This window comes from Periplaneta americana, chromosome 6 (genome assembly GCF_040183065.1).
Source record: "Periplaneta americana isolate PAMFEO1 chromosome 6, P.americana_PAMFEO1_priV1, whole genome shotgun sequence".
Taxonomy (NCBI): Eukaryota; Metazoa; Arthropoda; class Insecta; order Blattodea; family Blattidae; genus Periplaneta; species Periplaneta americana.
The window spans coordinates 14287584-14304199 of NC_091122.1; the positions used below are offsets into that span (position 1 = coordinate 14287584).

The 16616-nt window shown below is 35.1% G+C and overlaps 2 protein-coding genes across 3 annotated transcripts in view; one reads left to right on the forward strand and one right to left on the reverse strand.

Annotated features, from left to right (window-relative positions):
- LOC138701015 (deleted in lung and esophageal cancer protein 1-like) overlaps positions 1-16616 on the reverse strand; it is a 168793-nt gene that overhangs the window by 151097 nt on the left and 1080 nt on the right. The gene's annotated exons all lie outside the window — the stretch shown is intronic.
- Positions 1-16616, forward strand: part of Mdr50 (Multi drug resistance 50) — a 70629-nt gene that overhangs the window by 31279 nt on the left and 22734 nt on the right. The window contains exons 9-15 of the mRNA XM_069827513.1: positions 1504-1728; positions 3112-3237; positions 3664-3867; positions 5582-5752; positions 10782-10980; positions 13308-13561; positions 15246-15350. Coding sequence (XP_069683614.1) covers positions 1504-1728; positions 3112-3237; positions 3664-3867; positions 5582-5752; positions 10782-10980; positions 13308-13561; positions 15246-15350 — 1284 coding nt within the window. The remainder of the gene's footprint in view (positions 1-1503; positions 1729-3111; positions 3238-3663; positions 3868-5581; positions 5753-10781; positions 10981-13307; positions 13562-15245; positions 15351-16616) is intronic.

Consider the following 16616-nt stretch of genomic DNA (forward strand, 5'->3'; position numbering starts at 1 on the left):
ATCCAGGAAGAAGTGGATGGATGCAGGGGCGGCCCGTCCTTATGTGCTACAGTGCTACGGCACAATGATAATTTTTGCTCAAATAATGTATTTGCCATACCACCATAGTATCTGATCTGCCATTTGACAATTTCCCGTGGTTATGTTCATGACGCGTTATAGAGTGTTTAGTCTTCGCTCTTAGCTCTTTGGTACCTCAGGGGGTACAATGTGCTATTCAAAACTCTACATGAGAATGTAGACAATTAATGCGCATGTGCGAAGCTGAAATCACTGCTCTGATTGGCTATTTTTACGCGGGGAAGTGCTGTAGTCAGCTTCAGCACAACACAGCTTGGAGATTACAAAAGTAAAGCGTAACGAAAGAATGCTTGTTTGTGGAAGAACTCGGAACTATGTACAATGTGTTTGGTAATTCAAGTGTCTGACCGCTGCTGCCATCTACCTGGTTTTTGAGGTTCCTCCTGAATCAGTCAGTCTAGAAAATTGAAGCCAAAGAATTATGTGACAGTATAATTCAGGAAACTACTTATCGTTTCAGTCTTTAACCTACCTAGACGCAACAAAGTTGTTAAACAGCAAATTTTTTGACAATTTTTCGCATAATTTTCCTGAACGCGAACTTGAAGTTGCTGTCAACAGCTATACTGTACTGAACAAAAGAGTGTTAAAGACACAACTTGGAGTTCTATATGGAAGACCCGACTTCTGAAAAGTAGATGGAGCTGTTCAATTGTTACAATACATAACATAGCCTCCAACAATTCACAGGATCCATTCTGTAAAGTAACGAAGTTGTTAAATATTTCGGTTACAACACCAATAACCACTGCTGAGCCAGAAAGATGTTTTTCTTTCTTTAAACGCATAAAAACGTTTTTAAGGAACACTAAGTCCCAGGATCGCCTCACTGCTCTTGCAATACTGTCAAGAGAAAAGAGTATGATGTCCAAGAAGAAGGGTTTAACTCCAGGGTAATTGACTAGTTCTGCAGTAGGAAGGAATGTCGTATGGACTTCATATTTCGTCACTAGGCAAGTCTCAAATTAAGATAAATACATATAAGTGTATACAGTAGGCCGATATAGAGATTTTAGCACACTCATTATTTTGACCACCAGCCGCTACTGGATGGATGATGTTAGAGAAGATGTGCAGATGCTGGGAATAAGGAAATAGAGGAGGTGTGCAGTGAACAAGAAAGACTGGGCGAAACCTGTAGAGAGCCCAGAGTCCTTCATGGACTGTAGTACCAGAAAAATGAAGAAAAAAAAATCTATATCATATCATTCACTGAACGTATACGAACTAAACTTAACTGTTACTGTAATATGCTGATGAATCTGGCAGCAGATGCAATGATTACTCATCCATGGATTTGATTCAATCACCTTAGAGATAAGATACACACAGATACACACAGACACACATACACCTGAAGCTCTATGAATAAGTGAAAATAAAATAAGAAGTGTAACATGTATTTCACCACTTGTGTCATAGGTGTTCTTTGGTGTTATGATGGGGTCCATGAACTTCGGAATGTCGTCCCCTTATATCGAAGCATTCTCCATAGCCAGGGGTGCTGGAGCAAAGGTTTACTCTGTCATCGACCGCATTTCTCCCATCAACAGCTGGTCTAATGATGGAAAACGTCCGAAAGAGATGAATGGCAACATATCATTCAGGAACGTTCACTTTGAATATCCGACAAGGCCTGATGTCAAGGTAAGCATTTATCATTAACCAGTCAGGCTGTGAGTCAAACATTTAAAATCTGAGATAGCAGTACCTATAAGAAACAAACTATTTCGACATACAGATGGTCTGATAACAAATTTCAGAATATAACATACTATTTTAATACGAAAAATTTTATCCTTTAAAATAATGGTTTTCATACTTTTGTCTCCATGTTTTCTTTGAGCTTTCTTGTATTAAGAAGGCGTTTTACAATGGGATATAATATTTCAAAACTAAATATGTATTTTTTAATTAATATTATTTGCATTAATTGGACAAAAATGTATTAATATGGCTGTCTTCATGTGTAAATTTAAAGAGATTTTAAGTCCGGGAAAATATAAACTGGAATTATGAACACATCAATTAAAGGTCATTAGACCACAATTCTTTATTCTGGCGTGCAATTGTTATCTAGTCAAAACATTACGAGATCCTTAATTGAAGGTTGTGATGTCCCAGGGAGTGTGTTGCACACTTTCAAAACAGGAAGTCCACCCATCTAAAAAACCGGGAAATATGAGGAAATTTGGTAAATTACGGGAAAACCAGACTGTTAGGAAAAATTGTGGAACTTATTCCTTCTTCAGTCAAATAATAATAATAATAATAATAATAATAATAATAATAATAATAATAATAATAATAATAATAGTAATAATAAACCACTTAATTTGGTTGATAACAACAATACACGCATTCGTTAATACTTTAATCAAGATATTTTTTACTGCATGGTACACGTCATTTGATAGTCAAACATTCAAAGTTTCAAGTTTTAAGTTTCGGAAAACATATTATTTCTGTTGCCATAGGAGACACTGTTGGAAAACTGAAACTCTACAACATAAATAGTTTTGCGTTCTACAGCTTATAAAATCAAATTCAGCAACAATGGTATAGTAACAAAGGTTATTTCGTAGAAATTTCTGAATTAATCATCTATCACATTACTGGAATGGATGTGCTACCGCCACTGATCTGACCTATCGCTGTTAGCCTCCCAGGTCACCAGACTTGACAACATGTAGGTTCTTTCTTTGGGGTATGTTAAGAATATAGTTTATATGCCACTTCTATACCAAGGTATAATAATTATTGCTGGAATATATTCATAAACAGAGACATGATGGAGAGAGTATGGCAAGAATTTGACTATTGTGTTGATGTATGTCATAAAATGAGGGGTTCTCTCATTGAGTGATTATAACGTATCAAGTATTAATAATATGAAAGTGTTACCATAATCTTCAAACGGTGTACAGTGCAATGTTATTCCATTCCACAATGACGTGACTTCTCCTCTGTATCAGTGAACTTCTTAGAGTAACTCCTCGTATATTTCTGAAAGTTCATATTTATTTTCAGATTCTACAAGGCTTAAACTTAGACATCAACCGTGGAGAGAAAGTGGCCATTGTTGGGAGCTCTGGTTGCGGGAAGTCTACATGTATACAGCTCATCCAGAGGTTCTATGACACGAGGGAAGGACAGGTGAGCAGAAAACCTGCACTCATAACTGAGTCATATTTCAATCCTTGAAGAGTACAACATTTTAAATGTTATAAAATTATCATCAAAGCAAATCAGTATCAGATTAAGAGTGCCAGAAAGTTCCGAATTACATGAATAAGAAAAAGAAATAAAAGAATGGTTTAGTGATAGAGCAAGCGCAAAATATTCTATAACTTTTAAGTTTCTCACACTTTCATTAGCATAGGTCTGTAGCAAGTTAGACTCGAGATTTGAAGCTGCATTTTGGGACGGATTCTAATAGAAGTCAGTGTTTCAAATTTCAATTGTGAAATATCCGACTCCTTTACTGAAATATTAAGTTATGCAAGAGTACTGCAGTTTATGCATGAGGAAACTTCAGTGTCTTTTTTCTCAGAAATGATTACATTTTCGCCATTGTGACAGGTGTTGATGGATGGCAACGACGTGAAGGAGCTCAATGTAGCATGGCTGAGGATGCACATCGGTGTGGTGGGGCAGGAGCCCGTACTCTTCAACACAACCATCGCCGAGAACATCCGCTACGGACTTGAAGGGGCCACTCAGGTAGACATCGAGGCAGCTGCTATGGAAGCCAACGCACATGACTTCATATCCAAGTTGCCTCAGGTTTGTATCCAGCATCAATGTGGATAAATGAAGCTTGTTCATGCAGGAGTGAGACTGTGATAACATTGAAATTTACTCACTATAGAACTTAACCCAAAGTCGTCTAAGTCTGTGGTTTCTTTTCGCAAATTACAGTTTTTCCAGACAGAAGACAGAAACTTACTGTTGTTAAGAGAAGTACAAGAAGTATTATGAGAAATAATGATTTTGAGATAATTTGACTAATCATACTTTCGTTCATATGCCAAGCAAATTCTACGCAGAACAGTTTTGTTGAGTTCCTGAAAATTTTAGTTCTCTGGACTTTTGCCAGCGATGTGCTGTTTCATAACTTTAACTACTAATATCTTATATATTATTTTTTTATTTTAATGTACCGAAGTACATATGATATCTCCATGCAGATATTCTGAGTCATCATACGATGAAAGAGAATTTTTCTCCGTTCCATTACTCTTTCATCATATGATGACGCAGAATATCTGCATGGAAATATCATATGTACGTCGATACATTAAAATAATATATATGATATGCATAAATCTCACTTCGTGATTTAAGACGGCACATATTCCGTCAGATCCCGGCCAACTAGTCACTCATAACGAGTGCACATCAGCACATGTGTGGACTTCAGTCCTACGTTCATAGACATCTATGACGTAAGTGCAGAGGGCAGCCACTAGAGGGAACTCAAGAGTTGGAACTTAAACTGAGACGAATCTGTCCGACACCAGGATGGGTATCCGGTGTGGCTTAGTGGATAAAACATCAGCACGTAGAGCTGAAAACCCGGGTTCAAATCCCGGTGCAGGAGAGAATTTTTGTCCGTTCCATTACTCTTTCATCGTATGATGTCGCAGAATATCTGCATGGAAATATCATATGTACTTCGGTACATCAAAATAATATATATGATATGCGCGTAAATCACTTCGTGATTTAAGACGGCGCTTATTCCGTCGGATCCCGGCCAACTAGTCACTCATAACAAGTGCATCTCAGCACATGTGTGGATTTCAGTCCTACGTTCATAGACATCTATGACGTAGTGCAGAGGGCGGCCACTAGAGGGAACCCAAGAGTTGGAACTTAAACTGAGACACCGGGATGGGTATCCGGTGTGGCTTAGTGGATAAAGCATCAGCACGTAGAGCTGAAAACCCGGGTTCAAATCCCAGTGCCGGAGAGAATTTTTCTCCATTCCATTACTCTTTCATCGTCCTAATATCTTGCTCGACAATGAATATTCTTTGTTGCAGTGTGAGAACTATGTTGTCTAAATGTACTAAGGTCTCTATTTTTTTTCATTGCGTGGGAAGAATGGGGATAGGGACAGAGTTCTTATTCATAACTTTCTGAACACTTTTGACATACCATTTGTTTGCACCATATGTCTTTCTATCTGTCTGCGTACAAGAATTTCTCACAAATTATTATTAAACAGATTTTGTTCATATTCAGTATCTATAAAGTCAATTCCTACAGGTAAGATGAGCATTATATTATATTTCAGTAATTTTACTAGAAAAATAAGGATCTTCATTTGAGAAAACAAAAAGAAAACTATTTATTCAAAATTGGTTTCATGTAATTTCTTTACTTTAGGTAAAAATGTCTGTAATACGTTTTAAGAATCTGTATGGTAAAATTATATGAAAATAGAATTCTGCATCGAATTCAGATGTAAGATTTCCCACATCGCATGTTGCAGGGATACAACACGTTGGTGGGTGAAAGAGGTGCCCAACTGTCTGGTGGGCAAAAACAAAGAATCGCAATTGCACGTGCCCTGGTCCGCAAGCCCGCCATCTTACTGCTCGACGAGGCTACGTCTGCTCTCGATACGACAAGTGAGGCCAAAGTCCAGCGTGCACTCGACAAGGTGAGTTTTCAGAAATAGCATGTGTCCTGAACTCACTCTGGCCACATGGTAGCTTCCATGGATAACAGTTCTGGTTTCTTTCATCCAGGATTCAATATAAGGAATTAGCCATGTTTCATTGAGTTTTTCGTCGCTTTTCTTTATAAGAATATAGAAAGGTTTAGGCGTTCAGATCAGTTTCCCTGTTCCCAATGTATACGACAATGAAGCACACTTTCTCATTATACATACACTTCACGCATTTCATGGTGATTTCGTTAGCATGTTACCAAATTATTTTGGTTATATTTCATTTTCTTTTATCATTGAAAAGCCATATATAAATAAAATCATTTATGAACAATTAAGAAGAGAAACTTTTATTTCCCATATGCTATGCAAAAGGTACAGTATTTAATATTAATGCCAAAAAGTTGTGCGATACAGTGGAGCTTTTATTATTGTCATCTTTTACTGTCATCATTCCTAGTGATTGTTGTTCGCTATTTAATACCATTCAATTTCATGATATAATATAATATAATATTATATTGTTTTATTAATTCAGTCTACATGACATATCAAATACAAAAAGTCAATGGCACTTATCTATGTAAGTGAACATTATGTTCTATACAAATATAAATTGGACAGCGAACGTTTTCGCCCTTCGGGCATCATCAGGCTTTACATGCAATATCTTATACATTTAGTCTCTATTATGGAAATGATGAAATACTACAATTTAATAATAGAACAAACTATTTAAAATTGGCTTGTAGTAATTTTATCTAAAATAATGAAAAGATATAAAATTTATGCATAATACTGAGGTAACTGTGGCTGCACTGCTATGTTATATATAAATTATAAAACTGTGAACTTGCTAATAACGTTTTATTCCTCATTTAAACTTCATAATTGTTAATTAGATGTTTTCTGCTAATCTTGTCTCAATGGTTCAAACTAGGTATGGTGAAATCAATCTGAAATATATTAAAAGATATATAGAGAATTTCAATATGCCGTGATGTTAAAATCTACTGTATAGAACATAATGATCACTTACATAGATAAGTGTCATTGACTTTTTGTATTTGATATGTCATGTAGACTGAATTAATAAAACAATATTATATTATATTATATTATATTATATTATATTATATTATATCACTAGCCGTACCCGTGCGCTCCGCTGCACGTGTTAGAAATAAATATAAAGTAATTACATAATTAAAATAGGACATTTCATCCAGGGAACATTCGTGTTTGATAGAAGGATAAATCGTATAATATGTTACTTAATTTAAATTGTATTTAAAATATTAAAATGCGATCATTTTGATCCAGAGACCACTCATTTGGTGCAATGACAATTCCTTTAACATGTTTCTTAATTGTTATTACCAATTATTTTTGGAAAAGCGAAAATTAACAGAAAAATATTTGGCTACAGATTTATTATTATGTTTATATTATATTATGTTATGAAAAAGTGTGTTGATAACGGATGTACTCGAATTATAAGGTTTTTAATTTGTTGTGGGAGCTCTTGAATCTCAGGAGGAACAACTTTTACAACAGCGCAACATAATCTGCTTGGCTCATTACCCAATTTTTTTGCATTGCATTTATTGTATATGTATTTTATGTATTTTAACGATTCAATTGAGCATAGTTAAAATTTGAATTATAAAATAATGGATTGCTAAGCTAACGTACTATTACTGCATACTAAATCAATACACTCTCGTTGTTCGTTAATTCTCTGAGATAAAAATGAATATGTTCATAAACATTATTATAAGAAATACAGGAAATGAATATACAGAATAACCTATCAAGTTTTCTGTGCATAAGAAGCTATTTTAATCTTACCTGTCCTCAATTCACTCACAAGTTACTGTAATAACATTATAGCATTATGTCCATCCAGAGAAACTACACTTTCCAATGATGAAATAATAATTATTTATGCAAATCGGTTAATTTAGCTTCATACAAACACAGAAACATTGTCTGTAGGCTATGTTTCATAGCTTTCGATTGTTGTGTCCAAGGCCCCTTATAGACGAAGTCATTTGTTTTTTATTTCAATACACCGCCTTAGATGGCAGTTATTTTAATTTTAAAACTCATTTATCTCATTAAATATCAGTCCTATCAAAATTTTTCAGAGAATAAAACTTATCAGAAATCATTTTTAAAGAAACTTTTGTTATGTAACATATTTCACAAAAATCAATAACAAGCGAGATATTTCGATTTATTTAATTCAGGCCCCCTTATAACCGCCCTTTTAAATAATGTATTTTGAATGCCATATAGCCTATAATCTAAGTTACAACGAACTTAATTAATATTCCAATTTTCATCGAAATCGGTTCAGCCATTATCGCGTGAAAAGGTAACAAACATAGACAGACATACAAACAAAAATTTCAAAAAAGCGATTTTCGGTTTCAGAGTGGTTAATTATATATGTTAGGACCAATTATTTTTGGAAAATCGAAAATTACCAGAAAAATTTCGGCTACAGATTTATTATTAGTATAGATAACATTGACTATTTGAATATTACAATATGCTTTCTAAGTTATTCAATTTCATGTTGAAATTATACTAATCATGTACTAACACATTTTCTCCTGAATGACTAATATTCGTACAATCTTGAGCATTCAGTCACAATTCCAAGTGCATTTCGCTTCGTGGGCCCACTGTCCTCGTGATGGAGGCATTTAGGAACGTATCAGCTGTTAATCTGAACATAAAAATCGATATGCAAAGGTAGTGTACCATGAAAACATACGACTCTGTGTTTTTTCATTCATAGTTTTCAGCCCAAGGATAGGAATTTCACTGAAAACTTTGCATTCTCTAATCTATTCTATTTCTGCCTTCCTCTTAGTCTCTGCATATGGTCCATATATTTTTATTTTAGTTAGTTATTTAACGACGCTGTATCAACTACTAGGTTATTTAGCGTCGATGAGATTGGTGATAGCGAGATGATATTTGGCGAGATGAGGCCGAGGATTCGCCATAGATTACCTTGCATTCACATTACGGTTGGGGAAAACCTCGGAAAAAACCCAACCAGGTAATCAGCCCAAGCGGGGATCGAACCCGCGCCCGAACGCAACTTCAGACCGGCAGGCAAGCGCCTTAACCGACTGAGCCACGCCGGTGGCTTTGTCCATATATCTTAGTGCTGAGTATTATCTGATATCTCCTTCGATTTTTATTGAATTTTACATATTTATTAAGCTTAAGCTCTGTAAGAAATATAATCAATTTAATAATTATTTACTGAATTGAAGAAATTCGATAATGTTGATATTTCTTATAATATATGTATAATGTTATTTAAAGTTAAACATAAAAGGAAGATATTTTTATGTGGCCATGTTTTATTTTTGGAATGATTTGTTTTAATAATATTCTATGTAAAGATTAATTTTGGTCCTACAGAATAGCCAATTTATAATATTGGTTTAAATAGTTTAATTCCCGTCATTTAGAAGAAAGTAACAGTTCAGTAGAAATAATTAATGAGATAGATAGTCGAAGTTCCACTGTATGTAACTAAATTTTTACAAATTCACATGAGGCAGCTATTGATACAATTCAGTCACTTTTAATATTGTTTTGTTATTTAATAAAACGAATATTCAATAGAAATCCTACAAGTTATAGTGAGCTTCTAAGTAACCAACAATACTGTGGAGATCAGTCCAGTGTCTGCACCTGCCTACATGGTCAGCAAGAAATGATAATACTATTCCAAAATGAACTCATGATAAAACCTTTTATTTTTGAAGCCTCGGGAGTATTCCAAAAGAATCTGATGCAGCATCTTGTCTCGAGTGACTTATTGATCTTCAAGGATCAATATTAGGTCCCCTACTTTTTCTAGTGTTTATAAATGATCTTGCCCCCCTTAATAAAAGATGTAGGTCATCCCATATTATTTGCAGATGACCCAAGTATAGTAATTACAGCCAATAACTCCAACACATTCCAATCTTCAACAGAGGAAATTCTCTTCAAAATATGTGACTGGTTCTCAGTCAATAAATTGGTATTAAATTGTAACAAAACTAACACAATTCAATTTAAATCCTGTCCAAATTCAACGTCGCAAATTTCTAGCGCAATAATTAATAATAAATCCCTATTAGAAACAACAACAACCAAATTTCTTGGCTTAAAAATCGATAATGTGTTAAATTGGAAAAATCATATTAAAGAAATTACCCCCAAACTAAATTCAGCTTGTTTTGCTATTCGATCTATGCAAAAGATAGTAAATATCAATACCTTAAAAACAACAATATACTTTGCATACTTCCACTCGGTAATGAGTTTTGGAATAATATTCTGGGGAAATTCCACAGATAGTAACAATATATTTCTATTACAAAAAAGAGTAATTAGAAGAATTGTAGGTGCCAAATCTAGGGAATCGTGTAGGACTATTTAAAAAAAACTACAAATAATGCCAATGGCTTGTCAGTATATCTTTTCATTAATAATCTTCCTCGTATGTAATCGTGAAAACTTTGTAACTAATTCAACAGTTCATAGCATAAATACACGTCAAAAAAATGACTTTCATACTCCATCGGCAAGTCTATCGTGCTATCAAAAAGGAGTGCGTTATATGGCAGTAAAAATTTTTAATAAGCCTCCCTATCGATATAAAAAATGAAACTCAAAACATAAAATTATTTCGAGCCAAATTGAAGAAGTACCGGTACCTAATTTCTCACACCTTCTATTCTGTAAGTGAATTCATGACATTCAGTAACACTTCATGAAAATGATACTAAAACTTTGTGTTGTACTAGTAGACTATATTGTAAATCTCGTCTGTATATATTTCATCTAGACTGTGACTATAAATTAAGACTTTATAATAGTATTAAGTTTTTTGACTTGTTCCATATTCTAGCTGTAAGCATGTATGAATACCATAGAATGTTAATAAATACAATACAAACAATACAATACAATAACAGTTCTTGCTTCGATCTGTTGGCAGGCAAGCAAAGGTCGAACCACTGTGATCGTGGCCCACCGTTTATCCACTATCAGGACAGCAGACAAGATAGTGGCGCTGTCAGAGGGGAAGGTCGTGGAGATGGGCACACACGACCAGCTTATGGAGCTGGAGGGCCATTACCACAAACTGGTCACTGCCCAGCAGCTCAACGTCGTTGATGACAAGGACGAATTCGTAGGTCAGTACTCAGCCTCATTGTTTCCCATCTAGCCAGTCTCTTTATATTGTCATTTATCCTCTTTCCTATTATTTCCCCTCTACCTTCGTGTTTCTTCTCATTCCCATCTATTCTTGTCTCCTTAATTATTGTCCTCTTCTCTTTTCCTTTGCCCTCCTACCTTTTCTCTTCAATTTCTTCTTTCTTCGGAATATGTATGATAAGTCTTTCTTGTGTTAAATTTTAACGTACCTTGTTAACATGTTTCGACCTATTTTTGGTCATCTTCAGAATTGGTCGTTGTTGGTGTTGGCGCCTCTTGTTTCCTGTGTGGGTGCATATTTTCAAAATTCATCTCCTCTTACAAAATTTAAGTTTCATGCATGACTTTCTGTACGGTATCTCTGATATGATTAGAAAATAACTAAGCACTAGTATCCAAAATTTTTAATTTATATGTATAAATGGAAAGAAAATTTAAAAAAAAATATAGGCTCTATAAATATGCAATTTCAGAATTTACATTTTTAGTATCTATTGAATATATATTAATTTCGAAAGCATTTATTCATAAAAAGAATATTCAGTTTCGTTAACCATAGTATGTAGAACATGCAGTAAAAATGTCATGTTCCTGGCATAAAAATTGTAAGGACTTTACACTTTGAACAAGGCGAAATGTGTTGAAATAAAAAAGGGTAGGAAAACAGCTTGTACAATTTGCATGGGATTCAAATTCAAGAATGCAAGGCGTACCAGTACTTTTTATGCTTCCAAGGCTGCAGAGCACTGAAACATGCTCAATATATACATAAGAGATTGCCGATTCATTTTCACAAAAAAAAAAAAGAAAGTAATAATAATAATAATAATAATAATAATAATCGTCATCATCATCATCATCATCATATCCTTCACGTATTAGACCCTACAGGATCTGTTACGGTCTCATGCCAGCGCTTTCGTGGTCTTCCCAATTTCCTCTTTCCTCTTGGTACATAAGTAAGGATCTGTTTAGGCCATCTAGTGCGATCCATCCTTTCGACATGTTTTTTCCACTGAAGTCGATATTGTTGAACAAAATTAACTATAGGATCCATTTTGAGTTCCCGCAATATGTCCACATTTTTACGGTGTTCCAGCAAAGAGCATCCCGCTGTTCGTCTCATGAACCTCATTTCCGCTGTCGTCAGCCTTTGCTCATCAGCTTTTCTGATTGTCCATGCCTCGCTACCGTAAGTGAGGACTGGTCGAGCTAGTGTTTTATATACCTTTAGCCTTGTATGTTTCTGAACATGGGATGATTTGAAGACGGTGTTAATTATGCCAGTGATTTTTATAAATTTAGATATTTTGTTTGACATATCTTCATCAGTGATGTAAGAGAGGTTATAACCTAAATAGTTAAATGAATTAACACGTTCAATTAAAGTATTATTTATCATGATCTTACTTGGAATTGGGTTCTCTCCCGAAAATGCCATGACTTTCCTTTTCTCTTTTGAGATTTCCATATTGAAATCTGAGGCGATTATTTGCAAATTATAAATGGCTCTTTGTAAAGCTTCCTCTGTTAGAGCGATAATAACCTGATCGTCGGCAAACATTAGTGTATCGAGAACTGTGTTTCGATTAATTTGAATTCCAGCATGATGACTTTGCCTCCAAATGTATAAAATATGGTTCATATATATAATAAACAACAGAGGGGAAAGACCGCACCCTTGTCTAACACCTTGGTTGATGGAAGTCCAGCTAGTAGTTCCGCGTTCAGTTCTTATGGCAATTTCATTTTGTTGATATAAATTATAAATGGAGAGAATGATTTGGTTTGGCACATTATCATAGCGTAAAATCTCTAAAAGTTTATTTCTATCAACTCTATCAAAAGCTTTTATGAAATTAATAATAATAATAATAATAATAATAATAATAATAATAATAATAATAATAATAATAATAAAATGCTATTTTTTTCCTAAAAATCACCAAAATTTCACCCATCTCACTCCTTAACACAATATCACACTCAATAAGCATATGCAACTTTTGGTATAGAATTTAGCATAGAATTGGAATATATCAGTCCCCTAACTGCCCATTGTGCAATTCAAACCAAGAAATGGATTCGGAACATCTCAAAATCTGTGCTTCAGTGGCTGGCCATGATAATATCTTTGAAAAATATTGGAGTGCAAGAGGTCAAATGACTTTATTGTCAAACGCCTGGCATTAGAAAACAACAACAACTTACAGTACCAACTCAAAGGGAATGCCTGTATGCTGGATTAGCCATACTCATTTTGTTTTTGAGTCACACACGCCTCTGACTTGTGTTTCCTCTGCAGATGAGAGTCGCAAATTGTCCAGGCTTGTGAGTGTGGAGAGCAGGACGTCTTCCATCTCAGGACAGCACCAGCACGTAGACGACAGCGCCATCTTACAGGATGACAGCATTTCCGAGCCTCCGCCTGTGTCCATGTTTACGATCATCAAGAAGAACCAGCCAGAATGGCCCTACATCCTCATCGGTAGTGTCAGCAGCCTCGTCATGGGCTGTGCTATGCCAGTTTTTGCATTCCTGTTCAGCGATATCATAGAAGTAAGTACCAGCACCCTGCACTACAATCAATGTGATGATTTCCTGTCAATTTATCTGTTCATGTCTCTGATCACTACAGCCTTCTTATTCTTTTTTTCTGCTCCTGTTTTGTGTGCTACCTTACGAATATTTGAGGAGAGAGAAATACATGATGATTCAGAAGGAAAGGGCCATATTTTGAGGGGTGATAGTATGGGCAATTCTGAAGGAATCAATCAATCAAGCTTCTTAATGTATCCAGCTCTTTGCCGACAACATTATTATGCCCATATTTACAGTCACTTAAGTTACGGGACGCTTTTGTGGGGCAACCATACTTCGGTTTCTAAGTTGTTTATTCTTCAAAAGAGAGCAGTGAGAATTATTTGTGTTGTCTCTTCTAGAACTCATTGTAAACTACTTTTTGCACAACTAGGAATACTTACGTTGCCGTCAATGTTTATTCTCGATTGCCTTCTGTATGTTAAGTGTAATGTGCATAATCTTCCTACTTGTTCATCCATTCATAATTATTCTACCCGTTCCAGACTTGACATATATTTCACCAAGTACAAATGTAGTACTACAAGCAATAGTTTTATTTCCATATCTTATAAACTTTATAATTCTTTACCATTGCATATAAGAAACACGTCATATTTCACTTTCAGAAGGATGGTGAGAAGGACTTTGAGGGCAAACCCAATCTACAGTGTCAATGATTTTTGTAATATTACGTTTTAGATATACTTGTTTTAACCTCATGTAATTGACAAATCTGTACAAATCTGTACATTTTAACCTGATTTTATACTATTACTTTTAAAACTTTTAACCTATTTTTGTGATTATCTGGTCATTGTATATTTCTTTTTTTTATTCTTACATTTATTCATATTGTAGTAGCCATGTAATATATATATATATATATATATATATATATATATACACACTCTGACGTTGTCTATGGCTGTAAATCGCTGGATGACATTAAATTCATCTATCTATCTATCAACATGAAGTCCACTATAGTCCACTGTAGTATATTCAGTTGTTGTTTTTCACGATAAATGAGGGGTATTTTGATCGGTGTTCATTATAGATGCCTGTTGCTAGTAGCCAGAGTTGGGGTGTAGTCAATATATACTGCAGGGCTTTGTCTTCTGTAGGAAGAACATTATATAAACATATGTCATGTTCCAACGATTTGGAGGAAACCAATCGAAACCAAGTGCAGGCGATAGTAAATCAAGAGAGCGCCATAATTCCTTATTTGTAGACAAAGCAACAGAATACTATCTGCTCGATCTGGAGTTCTGCTAGGGCGCAGGTTCGATTCCCGCTTGGGCTGATTACCTGGTTATGCTTTTTCTAAGGTTTTTCCCAACTGTATGGCGAACGTCAGGTAATCTATGCGAATTCTCGATCTCATCTCACCAAATACAATCTCGCTATCACCAATCCCATCGACGCTATATGACCTAGTTGATATAGCATCGTTAAATAACCAACTAAAAAAACATTAACTGCTACTATACATGAGTTTGCATAAACAATTAATTTAGAGGAAGAAAATGTATTATACAATACAAATAATATAGTACCTGTAATAGCATGTAAACAAACAATATGAGGCATACATGTTGGTAAATGAAACAACGATCACTGTCTGCAGATACTCATGATTTCACACCTTTTATTACAGGCGATGAGTCTACCTACTGACCAACAGGTGCGTGATGAAACCGACGAGTACAGCTTATATTTCGTTATTGCTGGAATAGCTGTTGGATTTTCCACATTTCTACAAGTAAGTCATTACACATTTTTTGCAAAGAATTAGCCTACGTCTTATTGTTCAGGTCATATGGCTGGAGAGCATGACGAAATCTTGTTACCACAGTTTTATGGTCGAAACAAGAGACAGTGGGGACAAGTTGTATATGATTTGAAAGATCTCCGCGGGTACTAGATCGTGCTAACATTACGCAACAACAAAATGGCGGAAACTTCCAGAAATGGGTGTGGTACTACAGTACTTATTAGGGGTTATATCTCCGGAACGAGTGAATGTAAATCTAGTCTTTCGGGTAAAGCTCCCTGTAAAGCAGATTTGAATAATTTCAAGGGAAAAATTGTTCCGGGGCTGGGTATCAATCCCAGGACCTCTGGTTGAACATACCAGCGCTCTGCCAACTGAGCTACCCGGGAACTCCACCCGACACCGTCTCAACTTTTCCCTGAATGTAGTTCAACAAACCAAAAACGAAATTGTAGGCAATGAATGACTGTATCATTTAAAAATCAACATTTGGGTTTGCAAAAAAATAATAAATAAATACCGGTAGTATATTAATAAAAATTAATTTTCACAGGACCACAAACATTTCTTTTGGCAATTTCACTCAGAACCATCATCGCTGATAAACGAAGGTCTACATCTATAAACTGAGGGGCTCACTTCACTAGTGGACCTGCATTTTTTTATTTTTAGCAGTAAATAACTGTGCGAAGTGGTGCTTGTACATTGTACTTTATGGTGAACTGAAATGATGACTACAACTCGAATATTTGTGCATGCAGACTACAATATTCACTTTGAACATATACTGGTAGAGTTTCTAGCTACAATTTAATGGTCTCAGATTCGATTTTCGGCAGAAAAGTGAGTCTTATTTCTCTCCAATCGAGGATTTGTTTAACGTATCTTACGTTTGTCGTGTGTTGTTTCAAGCACTGACTACATGCGAATATTTATTCTCCTGAACTCTTACTGAAAAGCAGAGGTAAACAAAAGCACGTAATAGCTAATATATTTCTCCGCAAGATGTCACTTTCTATTGCCTTGACGTGGTTAATTTTCCTGTTCCTTGGAACTCTTTTCAACCCTTAAAAAATGCTGAAACAATAACACCAGTAAATTCACCCGTAATTTCTGTAATATCATCAATCGTGACTAGGATATTACTCAGCAGACTTATAAAACACTTTTAGTGTAATTCCTCTTATTACATGTTACAGCTTCCTTGGCAATATTTCTCACACCAATTTCCACCTACCTGATTCTACTTTTATA